General features: G+C 43.8%; 1 protein-coding gene across 1 annotated transcript; it reads right to left on the minus strand.

Annotated features, from left to right (window-relative positions):
• Nucleotides 1-4,299: 4,299 nt before the first annotated feature.
• On the minus strand, nucleotides 4,300-12,609 carry LOC128726133 (uncharacterized). The gene is made up of 5 exons (XM_053819923.1): nucleotides 12,409-12,609; nucleotides 12,024-12,150; nucleotides 11,792-11,944; nucleotides 10,128-10,301; nucleotides 4,300-4,475 (listed from the first exon to the last, which is right to left on the minus strand). The coding sequence occupies exons 1-5, from the start codon at nucleotides 12,607-12,609 to the stop codon at nucleotides 4,300-4,302; spliced, it is 831 nt and encodes a 276-aa protein (XP_053675898.1).
• Nucleotides 12,610-15,408: the final 2,799 nt, after the last annotated feature.

Raw genomic sequence — 15,408 nt, forward strand, 5'->3', positions numbered from 1 at the left:
CTGTGCAAGACTAGATTGTACACGATGAATGGCTGAGAATGCGTTTATATTGATTACTGTTATTTTGTTATATGAACAAAGAAACGGTTGATTTGGAAGCTGTTCTATTAGCCTATATTACTGCTAAATGTGTTCCGTAGCTTGTTGGTTGATTTGCGTGTCTGTGATTCTCCAGGCAACGTGTTTGATTATATGAATTTACATCCTTTACAAATCTTTCGCATATCGTGCTTGCTGGCGCTGGATCGCTCTTATAGAGTTTTACACATTTTACCATTGAGATTTTACAGTGATCGTTCTAAATTAGTTTGTGCTGAACATGTTAGATTTCAAATCTTCTATTTCGCTCGTATCTGTAGTTTGCTAGGTTTAGTAAATCGGTAGAGTCGATCGTAGAAAAAACAAACTAACTTTAATGAGAAATTCTGACTGCTTGGGTTTCGTACAATACTGTCTTTACCTATGAGTGGCTGCTTTTTTATCTTACACTTTTGTCTCCCTTATTGTTGCGTATGCCAACCTACCTATGTGTCATTTACCTTCAAATGATCGTGTTCAAACCGACTCGTCATTTAAACATGCTTATAGAAAAGGATTGAAAATAGATCTTAGCTATAAATTGGTCGGAGTATATTGAGTTGTTAAGTGTAAGTATATACTTTTGCCCCGTTCGAGCCCGTTTAGTCGGGAAACAAACGGAATCCCGTTCTTTTCTATCATTTTGAACGAATGCATTAATGCAATGTGCTAGAGATTAGACTGCACCGGTATGTTTAAACCGCTCTAGATAGTTCTCCTGGCGTGTTTCATTTCGTCTTTGCACTGTTCGTCATTTGTATGTTTGTTTCTTATTGATCTCACTAACGACGCTACAAACATCCAACCGTTTAATAAACAACAGTAATAAAATCATAGTAGCACTATATCAACAGCCTTAAATGAATGAACGTATTACTAGGAGACTGCTTGCCTTCGTTAATAAGAACTCGTTTTTGGAAATCAATATGCCTTTTCTTCCTGCTTGCATCGATTGGTTTGAATAAGGTACAGCACCAGTACCTCAGGTTATCTTTCTCAGGTCATATTTGGTACAGGTCTCGATATGAAATGATTTCTTGAGATTCTTATGAACTCGTTATGGGCTCGTTTGATAGTTTATTGTGTTTATGAAGCATCGCCAAAACAGTTACATATCCTTGTTATAGAATGATAGTTTCACCACCCAGACAGAGCATGTTCGATGTTCCTACGAACTCTCATGGAAGCCATGTTTGGTATTATCTCCTCACGATCATGTTTGATGATTCTTATCATAGCTATTAAATGGTTTTGCATGAAGACTTTGCTTGCAAACAATTGTCCTATCATAGTCACATTACTTACAACATATACCTGCTGGCTGTATGGAGATGGAGGCGCCTGGTGGCTAACTATAGAAATTTTATTTATCTCGAGATATTTCGTGTATCGTCATTCTCATAAAGTCAAGTTAGAAAACGTGACAGATGGCTAATAAATGAGGGTGACATCTTGACATACCCCGTGTGGGGTAAATGGGTGGGACAAGAATCATCAAATTATCAGCGCCCAAACGCCATTACTGACGAGTGTGGAATCATTTGTAGCAGCGGTTGCTGAAGTCAAACATGACGTGGGATTTTTGGATAGACAACTTGCTGCTATCCTTTGTTTTTAGCTCTTTGTTGATGTCCGGATACGTTCGATAAACATTACAAAACCACCCTTTTGTGAAAACCTCACCGATTTGTTGGCTAAGAAATGATGCTGAGTCGGTTGGTATGAAAATTGGGCCTTGAGACAATTAACACGTGGTCGTAACGATTTGGGAACGTCAATTAACATATTTTGCCGAAGTAAGCGAGTAAAATACGATCAATACCCATGATGTTCCAAGATATTCATTTTAAATGGCAAACGGAACTTATTTTCCATAGGATTATCGATTTTTGGCTTATAAGACACATGATATACATTTAAGTACTGCTAAACCAAACCGAGACTAATCATAAATTCATCATAAAAGCTCTAAATTGTCCAGAACCATTAATAATTCCTTAAATGAAATCATTCGACATTTCTTTGCCACAAAAGTTTGATATACAAATATATCCGATCAGCCAATTTAATATGATTTACTGGCGAAACATTCACGGAAGAGCTTTGTGAGGCATTTTAAAATAACTCACCGATTCGAGTGAAGCAGCAGGAATAATTGATCTACGATTTATATTTCGCAACACCACCAAACGTAACCGAAACGAGCACATCGAACATTGTACAGTATATTTGCTATCTAGCCGCGTCTGATTGAATGCGGTTGGTTATGTATGGTGTACGAATTTCTTTGGTGTAGTTTTTGCATGAAACAAAATCATCTTGTCTCGCTAATTATAACAGCTTTGCTTCGATAAAATGTATTACTCCTGGGGCATAAATAGCGATTGCTCGAGTGCCTACAGGTGCAAATGTAAATGCATCTGGTACTGATTCCGCTGACTCGTCACATACAGCAGCGTAAGGACATGGGCCTGTAAGGCTAGCGGATGCTTCGATTGCATCCGGTACATGCTGCAACGTTTTGATGTAAAGATAAACGATATATAAAGCACCAGCTGTTGCATGTAGAATGCATCGTTTGCGTAAACTGTCGGAAGGGAGTCAGAGCGTTCGCGAAGCCATTATGCTTACGTGAGTTATCTTGCTGTAGTAACTTCAATGTCTTATTAACCTATCGCATAGCAAATAGAGCTGGCGTTATATGTACGATAGCATTTAATATTACGATACATGGTTCTGACACTCCTCTTTTACGCGCCACTTTTCGTACAATTTTCTTTTACCAGACACTCGTCTTTTATGTACATACACGCGTATTCAATTCCGAGCTTCACACTTTCGTCGTATATGTTCGCCTTATCTCGTACGCCTTTTTTCTCGTACTGTTATGTGCTGATTATGGTTGTACGCAATGAGTGTGTGAGCGGAATAATGAAAACTATACAATACATCAAAAATGTAATAAACGTCACTCACATCCATGTATACGAATAATGGAGTCAATTTTTGTTTGGATGTAATACGTGTATACTTGAATGATCGCCCGAATGATCTGATAAACCTGCTGTCTGCTGCATCACCCTTAAATCGCTATCGAATGCTTAGTTGTTCGATCGCGTTTGATAATATTTGCAACTCGTTATGCAGCGGCAATCGCAAAGCGTTTACAATGCTGCCTACTGCCCAGAGACGATGTAGATGAAGCCATTAAGTTTTTCTACACGATTTAGTTTGCAAAAATTAGCACATTAATTTAGTTACAAATACCTCTTTGTGGTGATTTCGTAAAATATATTCATCTCGAGTTGGTCACTGGCCTAGCAGCGGGGTGTTCCGACTAAGGACGTTGATGGGAAAACGTACCGGCAATCTGGGTTCGTAACGAGCGAAACCATGGCGTTACATTAGCGAAGCTGACGGAGCCAAAGCAAGCGATATGGTTGTCTATCGGATTGGATTCGTGTAATGATTGCGTTCATTATTTCCCCGCAGACTATTTGGTGGGGTTTGAATAGTGTGTTTCTGGTTTTTTCGTACTAGTTCGTTGATCACGTCGTGATTAATCTCAATGGGGATTTAATTTGATCCGACCGGATGTCAATCAATCAACCGATCGACTTTTTATGCCCACACTGCACGGCATCAATTATTGTACGTTGCTCAGCGGGCATCTTTGATGGGGAAGGAGAAAGAGAGAGCCATCAGCTGTCCCAGTTTAACCTATTTGTGTCGAGATTCTTTTCCCCGCCGGATGAGCGATCCCTTCCCACGCGGTACGTGGAATTGATGGTATGACATTTTAGCAAATCCGACGTGAGTCGATTGTTTGTTGTGCGCAATTCAACCCGCACTAGAAATGGTAGTCATTTTGTGTTTGTTTCGGTAGCTTTCGGTAAGATAGATGCTGAGTTGGAAGGTCAGCTACTCAATCGCTTGCTTCCCACCAAGTACGGATTGTAATACAAAATCGGACACTACGGTATGACAGAAGGATGTACAAGGCGTGTGAATTAGTCGATACGAAAACTTGCCACTGCCGGTAAATCTATTAATAACTGTCCAAGTAATAACTTCCACCAGCAAAAAGCTCTACGAAAACTACAAAAATCGTCATCACAATTCACGTCAGCCATCGGCACGCAATCTCTGCCCAGATTTTCATCAAATCTGAACGCGCGAAGCGTCCTCATTTTCTCCTTCCGCGTCGCATCTGGCCTGCGCTTAGATGTCGGTCATGTGTATGGCGCCGGTGTGGCCATTGCCGAGCAGCAACCGCTTATCGTTATCCGCTCCAGGGGGCGATTGACCCACGTTCCGGGAGTAGTAGTCCGCATCACCGTAGCTGCTGTCCTCTTCCAAAATTTTCTCCAACAATATTTCGCCGGAAGCACCCAAAACTGTGTGTGACGACCGTCAAACCGATGCCGTCCCGTAGCGCGATGAATGTTTGTACCAAGACCGCAAAATTGGACGTCGTGCAAGTAAAAAATAAACAGAAAACGAAAGAAAGCTTTCATTCGTTGTGTTTACCATGTAGATTGATCGAGAGAAATGTCATAAACCTTTAAAACACAACGGTTCGAGGTCGGTAAATCAAAAATAGTAACAGAACATAATTTAGTAACATCAAGACATAGAAAAACACAAATAGGTATGCACGATAAAAGAACAAAAATACATTAAAAACACTTCGCATTTCACAGGCTCAAAAATAGGCAAATTTTGATATCGATCAGAAAACGATAGAACACTCGCGTAACACAATAAAATTTACATCGTTTGTAAAGAACATGAAGAAAAATAGCTTGAAAAAAATCATACCTTTTTTGTCATAAACATGTATTTGGTAAAAGAAAATCAAAATTCCAATTTACAAAACACAGCTTAAACCCTGGTAGCGACAAATACAATGCCCGGAAATACAAAAGCAAGTGATAGGATTTGCTGCCATGGATATCGTAATGAAGTATATGAATAGCAACGAAGATCCGTTATTGAAAAGTGTGTTCTTTGCAGGAAATTACTACCAGCAAAGGGTCTATACATATATACATTTTGGAAAAGCTTTAAAGCTCCGATGAGACGATTCATAAAATTGATGGTAACATAGCGACAATGCGACGGAGAAGCACAAAAATCAACCCATTTGGGACAGTTTTTTTACGCTTGGAAAGCAGTTAAAAATAATCAACAGGAAGACATAATGATGAAAGCCATAGGGAAATAAAGATAAAAAGCATCTTGGGAAAAGTCAAAATTGATTTCATAGTAGAACAGGCAAAATAAAAAAAATAGTATTCTGATGAAATCGAGGGGCCACAGATAAATCATATTTTAGGCTTGAAAGGATAAGGTTGATGAAAAAAAAACACGGATTCACCGCGCGAAAAAGATGCTCGCAGTGCAGTACTATGCAACGAAAGGCTCTAACGCAGGAACTAAACATCAAACATTGGCACATCCGTTCTCTTGAAGTGAGTAAGGCGACGATAACGGTTCAAACTGGCTCTACCTCTCGCTCTTTCTCTCTGTGTCTGTTCACGTTTTGCAACATTAGTGTCGCATAGTGGATGCTGTCGAGGTCAATACACCTAGAGATACTTCACATCTGTCAGGCAGGCAGAAAAAAGCGGACCGGAAGGAAGCTTGGATGTTGAAGGAAGAATCAAACTAAAATCGGAAACAATCACACAGCACATTTTAAAGGACATTTTTTAAACAGTTTCGTTTAACAATCACCTTCTGCTTTAAGGATTTAGATGCTAGGTTTTTTTAGTATGCTCTCATTTTGATGCTAGCACATGGGTTGATGTTTCAGAGACGCACGATCACACACTTTAAAGTATAATTCACACATAACAGTTACATGTAGATAGATTTCGATAAGGTTAATACTGCGTGGCATTTATTGAATTCTGGTTTTCATCTTTTAATTCACTTGTGAGTGTTTAATTTGTACTTTACGGTGGTGATTGCTTTCGTATTTTGCTTTAAATTTAATTTATCGTTTGCTTTATTTACTTAACATTCGATGTACGTCTCAATACACACTACGCTTGGTTTGGTATATTTTCTTTGGCTAACGAGATCTCGCGTTCAATATGTGGAGTTGATCTTTGGAATTGTTCTATCGTCGACGGTGGATGAGTTAAGATAACACTTTCGCTGTGCTTGCAATGCAGCGGGTGTAGCGATGGCAGTATCACATTAGTATCTCGACGTGTGGTTTATAGTTAGCTGGCATTATAAGTGCGACTGGTGTTGGAGGTTACAAATCGGTGTTGTTTCACCAGGAAAAACGATAACAGAAACAGTGGGACAATATAGATAAATTAGAAAAAAAAGGACGACAGGAAAGGGTTACAGAGGGTTACAGAAAGAGGGAAAAGAGAAAGAGAAGTGTTAGAGTATGAGGAAATTCAATTAGAATGATTTTCAAACAATGAGGCCAACGCCGAGCAACCACCGGTTTTTGTGTCATTCGCAAATGAAACTACACGCGCTTAGAAAACAAAAAGACGATAAACGAGCAGCGTATCGACAAACTTTTAACAAAGAATCTACATCTGGCACTTTGCCCCATCCCGGTTGGCTCGCTTGCCGGTCGTTGGGTGCCTGTTTTTGTTTTCGAACTAAAAATTGGAGCATTTCACGAACGTTTAAACAGCAAGCGATCAATACTCACTGCAGTTTCAATTACGAACTTGATTACGGATTTGGTTGAGTCTCGGATTTGTATCATTCTGCTGCGGGCAGATTAATTTTCTCATGTGGAAACAATGGTAATGAGTTGAGTGCAACGAAAGTAAGTGAATAGCAAAAGAAAATCCCTCCCCAAAACAAAACACATAGAAGAATGCTAACATAAATAGCTTCCTGCTCACTTGGGAATATGAATATGGGCTCAGTCGAAACTGTCCTTAACGTACTGGATTATCAACAGTTTGTCGACTCAACCTCGAAGCTTGATGTAATCGATCCACGGATCGTCTGCGGATACGAGTTGCGATTGCGATTGTGATTGGTACGGTTGCAAGATTTATGAAGCAATAGTTTTCATACGATTTGCAAAAGCTAAAGGCACGAAGCTTCCTTCCTCCCTCGGTTTAAAGCGATCATATTGGACGATTGATGTGAAACAGACCATCAGGCCATCGCCATTGCAGAGCGAATCAATTGTTGTAAAAGAAATTGGAATCGATGAAACCACGGTGCAGTGCGGCAAGCGAGAAAATAGATGACAAAGACCAATACAATGCAAGCATTTCATTTCATCCAGCATCGACGAATAATGGCACGTGATGGAAAACGATGAGTGAGGTACATGTACGGTCGAGGGATGGTGTTGAAGAACAGTAAAGGCGTATAAAGCAACAACAGTAAGAAGGAAAAAAACACACACACACTCACTGGGAGTATAAAGAATTGAAAGACGAACAGAGGCAGAAGGAGTTGCATTGCACGTACGACGTGCGACGGCAAGAAACCGAAAAAATAACGAACAACAACGACACGGTACATCAAACGTTCGGAACAAACGAAGAAGTGATGCTTCCTGGACGGAATGATTTGCTAAACTTGCCTTGCCTCGCCAGCTCCTGCTGGGACCATCGGGATGAATCTCGAACGGTGACATTCTTACAAAGCGTAACCTTGCGGAATTTCGTTTCGTTTCGTTCGTTTTATTTCGCATTCAAAGGTTACGTTCCGTGTGCCATTTGATGTTTGCAATTACCGAACACACCGATAGCGTGTGGTGTTAGAGTTGAACAAGCGAACGATATGGTTATTTGGTTCAATTTGCCGTGAAAAATGGATTTAAATGTAGTTTGATTTGTAAAGCATCCGTTAGCGCACCCACCGGTTGGGAGGGTGTTTAGCGAGCGCGATATAAAAAAGGGCAACAAGGAGAAAACGGGAATGAAAAAAAGGAGAAAAAACAGTTAAAATTGAAGCTTATGGTTTGACATGTGGCAGTGGCAGTGAATCATGTAGGTGTGAACAGAGGAGCGAACGAGCTAGCGCGAGTGTTTTTTTTTGTGCATTGTTTGAAAAACAAGAGAATGCACTTGCTGGCAAAGCTATCAAAAACTCATAACGAAACGAGTCCAACACACGCTGCTGTCAGATACTATCCGTGCATACGGTCGGTCGAATGGGAACTTTTGTGATTGCAATTTCCGTTCCAGCACGCGTGAATGTGAGGGACGAAGTACGACGGAGAAAAATGATAGCGGGTTTTAAAACGACATTGACCTATCCGAAAATGAGCCTACCATATGGAAGTTGTCCAAACTAAGTGTATCAAGGAAATTTAGCTCGTTTTTTCATGCCCTAGTTTTGCTGCTATCTCTAGCGTGTGTTATGTGATCCATCGACTTATTAATAGGCTTAGACATTAATTTGGCACCGCACACAATTGGAACATGACGGCTGCAATTGTTGCACCATCGCATAAAGCCGGCCGAGTGATGTGTGAATCCAGTAGGTTTGTTTTAACCTCAACCGGCGGTGATGTGCCCTTCGATCGAGACTAACCGATACGCTGGGCGTTTGTTTCATTCGCTTCTAAAACCCGTATGGATGATACACCCGTCACATGGCATGAATATTCATTACCATCGGGGCCGTGATCGCTGTCGCGCCGCGTTATTATAAACGAGCGATGCAAATGACTCCCCGCCGGTGGAGACGCCTGGTGCTTTATGAAACCGACTGGGCGCCTCCATCGACTAGATGGTAGTGGATTTCAAAACATTTGTTACAGCCAGTCGGCAATGTGTAATGGGGCGAAAAATTTGCAAACACCAGAAAAACAACAACAGTGAATAGCATTGGGGATTTAGATTGCACAAAACACCAAGGATGTATGACATGTGTTTTACACACACTTTGACTACCCAATATATTTCTTCCGTCTAATACACACTAGGTATTTCTGTGAGTAAAAGAAAGCTAATCATGTCATTCTTTATCGTATAATTTGGATACGACCCTAACTCAGCGAAAGGGTACACATAAAGCTAAAATAATTTGCTTCCGATCAATTCTACGCCTTAGCGAAGATGGACGGAATGCGCCCAACTCTTTCCGCCCGAGGTTAATTTGCATTTTTTCATCATCATCACCGATGGAAAGGGCATGATTAAAACAAATATCTTTTTAAACCACCCGATGGAGGGAGTGTGGTCTCTGGAACGAGTGACCTTGAGCGATAGCGGTGCAGGAAGATTCGTTGCGAAAGCCAGCCGGCAAGGACATTTGAGGAACACGGAATACCCGGGGAAACAGAGCGTGCCTTGGTGGTAGCACACTATAACGAACAGCATCTCAAATCGGCCCAGCGGTTCTTATCGATCGGGAGTGCACCATTCGTGGCTTGAAAGTGTACCACACTGGCAATTTTGGCGACCACGCTTGACATTGTACAAGAGCATCGGGAAGGGCGAGTGCACGAAATGAGTGCAATCGCGCACAAGAAGAGACCGAGGTCGAAAGAGAAAGAGCAGATGGTATAAAATTTAACGAACTTAAATTACCGAAACGCAAAACTTGGAAGCATAAGAAGCCAAAGTGTGAAGGGATGAGGAGAGAAAAAGAGAGAAAGTGAGAGAATGAGAAAGAGAGAGAGAGAGAGAGAGAGAGGGTGTGAAAATAAAGAGCCATAGAATAAAGAATCCGAAACTATGGTGAAACGAAACGAAGAATGGCCATGTTTGAGATATAAAACAAGATTAATGTGCATCCCAGGATACGATACGGTACGATTTATGAAGAGCCGGTGGAATGTGAAAGAGCGAGCGCTCGGGTGAAGAAAATGATTGCCATTCGCAGTACGCTGGTATTTGCAGCTAGTAATGTGATGGAAGGCATTGTCATGGGTGTGTGCTTGTCGCGGAACATAAAATATCCTAATGAAGTTGTAGAAGCAAGGATGCGGTAGTGAATGGTGTCGGTGTCGGCGATGGACGTGGCGGTGTTTTGCTAGGCAACGGCGTAAGGTTCAACCGTGCCCGTCGCCACCGACTACACTAACTCGGCCGTCTTACCTCCGGAGGGAGTCGTCGGGGTGACCACTTCGCTGCTGGTCGGCGTCAGCAGGACGTTCGAGTTGGAGAGATCGTCCAGTCCTCGCTCGGCGGCGCCCTTCTGGATCTGCATGGCTTTGCGGTGGTGGCGCGTGGTCAGTCCACCAGTTTCAACGTCACGTTCCAGTCGATGACCTGCAAGGAGACACCCGCGAGAACGGGAAAAAACACAGACAAATGGGTAAAACAACGGAAGCGCACGGAATGTGGGTGACCGAATCGATAATGAGAGCGATCAATCGGCCAAAACGATCCGGCAATCTAAGCGGCAGCGGCTATGACGTACTTAAGAGCCAAACCGACCGACCGACCGATATCAAAAGCACGTCCGGTTGTCGGTGAGCTTATGGAACATTCCATTCTTAAAATGGAATCCGCTCTCTGGCGCAGTACACCCTTGCTTAGCTGGATCCCGGGGGTGTTCTTTCATGGCCATCAGCACAGCCTCCAGCATGCCGGCGTGAAACGTCGACCGAGCGTCGTTAATCGATATCGCTTTCTACGATATGAATACCCGGTGCCGGGCGTGAGCCAGCATATTGGCTAGGTGTAGCTTTTGCTTTTCTTTCGGTGTCGTATGCGAATTTTTGTGCTTTTTTTGTGTGTGTGCTACCGCATGAGACGGCATTTTTGCGAATCTCGTCAGGTGTGAGCCAGTGTACGTTCTTTTTTCTTCTGTTAGACAGAATGAAATGAGCCGAGCCAGACGGAACCGAAGCGGAAACCTCCTACAGCTGGCATCGTCCACAGCAGGGTGCTTGGTGAACTGGCTGGATGCTCTGGCGATGCAGCTAATATTTTGAATGGTTATCGAGGGAAAAAAATCCCTCGCCATAAAGTTGGTTCCATTTAGAAAATAAATTCATATTATGACGCCATCGTTGGAACTTTATATTCTGGCTGGCTGGGCAAACTCACTACCTGTTTCCTTACGTGGGGGGTTTTCTTATATTACCAGTTATTCTGATATACCAGCGAGCTGAACTAAAACGCAGTGGTCGTACAATTTTTCTTTCAAATAGCACTTTCTCGAAAAAAAAGGGCTTTGTTGGAACACGATCTGCTAATGGTTTGATCAACTCGACTCAAGCGAAACTATGCCGTAGACGCTATTCGCTGACTGTGAAAAAGTCAATGGTGGCATTTTGATGCGATGAATTATATATCGCAGCTATTCACCAACGGCGTCCTTCGTCGTATGAGCAACGAGCTGACAGTCGTCAGTCAGCGAACAAATGGTCGCGACTAGACGGGCCCTGAACTGAATTCGGTTGGCTAAATAAAACACCAAACATCGTTTCCTTTCGTTTCCTGATGGAGGTCATACGTGAACGTAAAGTGTCACGTTCGTCTTTGGCACCGTGTGTTAACACAATCTCGCAAAATGGCTTCTGCTAAGGTCACATTTGTGCTACCGAAACTTCCGCAGAATAATGTTACCTCAGCAGTGAAACTGACGCCGTTGTGCGAATGTTTCCACCACCCACCGACGCATAACTTATTCATCCCGTTTGCCGTCACCGAAAGCCGCGTTCGATCGTCGTTAATGGCCAATGGCAGCCATTGGCGAATGGCATTAAAACCCACGCCCCGATTTTCCCAAGTGACGTCGCGCCAATACTCACCGGACCGGGAACGTGTCAGCTGCCGCTGGACGTAGCTCTCGAGATCCTGCTCCTCCCGATTGCTTATCACACAGTTCAGGATGATTAGAAATATGCCCAGACCGACGGCAAACAGCCCCGTGCATATCAGTTCGTTCCACCAGGAGCCTTTGCCTGCAAGTGACAACCACCGGTAAACGATGAAAGCGCCCAAGGGCTAGCCGCCCATCGTCTGTACTTGACAGCCACTTACCTAGCAGGTGCCACGATTGTTGCGGTTGATTGGATAGATTATCTGGAAAAAATCCAGCGCCTAGTAAAAAGATTCCGAAAACTACGAATACGACTCCTATGTGCAGCATTCCAATGCTGGTGACTACCTGTGGAGCATAGGGATAATGCGAAACGCTGCTGTTACAGAGCTGGTGAGTTCCAAGAAGCGAGAACAGACGGCATGTTAAGAAATGCGTTATATTGCGTGACGAGGTCCAATCCAATTTCCTGCCACCTACCGAAGTGTCCGTATGGAACTCGGGGATCGAATCTTACCGTTCGAATCATGGCGTTCATGACTTCTCCATCGGGAGCGTTTCTCTTACACCTTCTGCGGTACGCCGAGCGCAGTCGAGTGTACTTACCTTCGTATCTAAATTATTATTATCGGTGATGTGCACTTTCTGGGGGTGGAATTTCCGGCGCGTCGAGCCATGCGGCGAATGGGTGTCGCCACTTTCCGAGCTCTGTATGCTGTAGCGTCGTTCCCGGGCTTTGCGCTGATTGTCGCGTCTCTTGCGCTGCCGCTTGATGGCAAGCGCCGAATGGATGCCCACCGAATGCATCTTGCAGCGTTTAGCTCGTGCTCAGGTCCTGCCGGTGAACCTGCGGGTGAGAAGGATGCGGTCGATGCACTTGATAAGTCACAGCATCTCGAGTGAAGAGAACTCGTCCATAGTAACAGCCCGATGTGGTGCAAAGGCAAAGCAAAGGCGATAGCTGGCGTGGAAAAGGTCCACTCGCCTTCTCGAGGCGTGAAAAGTAATCCGATAATGGTTAGCGGTAATGAATGTTATCGAGCTAGTGGCAGCGCCGAGCGAATGACGCGTACATTTTAGAATGCCATTTTATGGCCCCGCACAAACCCCATAAAGCTATCTGACGAACGGCGTTTTAAGAAAGAGCACGGCATGCCGGTTCTTGGTGTAGAGTGTGCATTTTATATGCTTCGATATCCATGTTTACGATCCTCGGATCAATCTCCTGTTTTATTGCCATTTAAATTGAAAGTTCAGCCCTTCCGCTGAGCTGAACATAACGCAACCGGTAATAAAGCCATTATGGTTAAGACAGTCAACGAGTCATTCACACAAAACCTCGTTAGTGTGTGATGCCAAAAGTCAAGCATAATTGAAATGTATTTCTACCTGTCACCTTTTGCCCACACAATGCTCGAGGAAAGGCAATTGACAATTTACGATGCCAACTACAAGTGCAATCCAAATAGCTTTTGCGTGACTCGCGAACTGATCGATAAATCGACGACGATCAACACTACGCTGCTCATTTAGACAAATCTAGAAACGTCATCGCAATTATCTATCCGTCCATCTATCAGTCCTCGAATCGAACGATCCATCTCGAGTAAAACGCAGCCATCCAATTAGTAAGGGAATGTGGCATTACATCCTTTTCGTTAGCGAGCCGTTCGATGTATTGATTGGCAGAGTGATTCGATTAAGTTAAGCTGAAGCAATTAGTAGCGGATTTATCAAGGGAGTTTTCTCGGCCAATGAAAAATCTGTAAAGCTTGAGCTTACTATCCATGCGAGATGGGATCCATGGGAGATTGACAGTCACATGCAAAGCTCACCATGCATTAGGAAAGGATTCTCCAGTAATGGATTGACTTTATCTTTCATCAAATTAAAATCGTTTTTAATAGAACAAATAACGGGGTTTCTTTTTTCAATGCATTGGCTCGGGTGCTTTTTGATTGCCTCAGGCGACGGATGGGCCATTCGCAAATGAAAATCAATAAAACATCCGCACTGCCGCGAGCCTCGTTCCTGGGTGATGGTGTCTCCCACACAAATACCGGCATCGGCATCTAATATTCGTTCGCCATGGGTACGACTGGGAATTGAATTAAGCTCTACGGATGGCGAATGTTGTCACATCGACCCGAGTGCGTGGAATCGGGACAGATTGAACCGAGCGCCCTGTGCGGTGCAAGGACGAAGCGTAATGAAACGCAAATGCGTGTGCGAAACGCAATTTTGTGGGCCCGAAAGTCTGCCTCTTCATTACTTCGCGTATTGGCCATGGCGTATTGAGGGTAGAGAAAAACGAAAACGAAACAATCAAACCCCACGCCACTGGCATTCTGTGTAATGAAGTCAAAATGCCCGCCTGTGCTTGGAGTTGACACATGATAAATACTCCAAAACAAACCGTTTACTAACCGGTTTTGCCCGTTTGCCGGTTGAGCTGAGGGTTAGCAACGTCAAGGACTCGCGACCACATCCAATCAGCCGATGTGTAATGAGTCAGGCCGGTCCTTAGTCAGCCACTCGCCCGACCGGAGACTGTTTCCACTTCAATGCGGCCTGAGACCCGACTCGCCCACACTTACACGAAGCCGTTGATTACACGCATACTCGGCTGTTCGCTGCTCGCTAGCGCTGGGAAAATGTGAACATGCAAGCCGATAACACATCGCGCGTTTGGAGGTTATTACTGCCGGGTGGCAATCGCCCTCCCACAACAGCAGCAGTAGCAAAAGCGCCCTAAAAAAGCTCGCCCTTCCGAGTCCCAGTTGTCGCGCCAGAACTGCCCTCAGGGGTCTACGGCGCTGGAAGGACGTCCTTCTTTTTTTTGCTCGTCTGCACGTGGACGGTTTCGCGCATGCTTGCTGACGCGGGCGATGCGGCTGTGTTGACTGTCAATTACACCCCGGGCCAAACTCAATGCCAGCTCATCAACTATGGCTTTGGTAACTTTAGAAGAACAAACAACGGCCAAGAGGCCATTTTTAAAGTCCTCCTCAGTCTCATCGTTGCTACTCATACGGCGCCACGAACATCCGCACGCCCACAAGCTAATGGTTTGAAATTACTTAAAACGAAGTAGTGACTCAGTAGAAGAGTCCAATCCTCGATCGATCCTGGTCCGTTATAAATATTCATAAATTTACGATTTTTGCTCCAGCAGAATCTAATTGAAAATGGTAATTCCCTTGCTTGGAAGATACAATCACAATCGTCCTGGCGAGGGAACCACCGTAACCAATTTTAAAAGAACAACAAAATTAATAATTAAATTTTTCATTTAGCTCGACATTTTATGCCCCAGGTAAACAATCAAAGCCACCACCGGCAAAGGCGGCATTAGTATCGAACCGGTTGTGGGAACGAACGTTTCGAACCATATTGCGTTTGTGGTGTGTTTTTTCTAACGTTTTGTTTTTTCATTTTTGTTTCCACACCCCCACTGCCACTGGTTGGATCGGGCCAGTTGCTTAATCACGCCTGTGCCGGTTGACCGGACCCAACCGAAATACCACTGAGGTCATAATTCCTGACAGCTTTTGCAACCGCAACACGCGCTCTAGTAGCTGGATTTTCCATCCGTGGGGCGGTTGA

The sequence above is a fragment of the Anopheles nili genome, chromosome 3 (assembly GCF_943737925.1).
Source record: "Anopheles nili chromosome 3, idAnoNiliSN_F5_01, whole genome shotgun sequence".
NCBI classification, from domain to species: domain Eukaryota; kingdom Metazoa; phylum Arthropoda; class Insecta; order Diptera; family Culicidae; genus Anopheles; species Anopheles nili.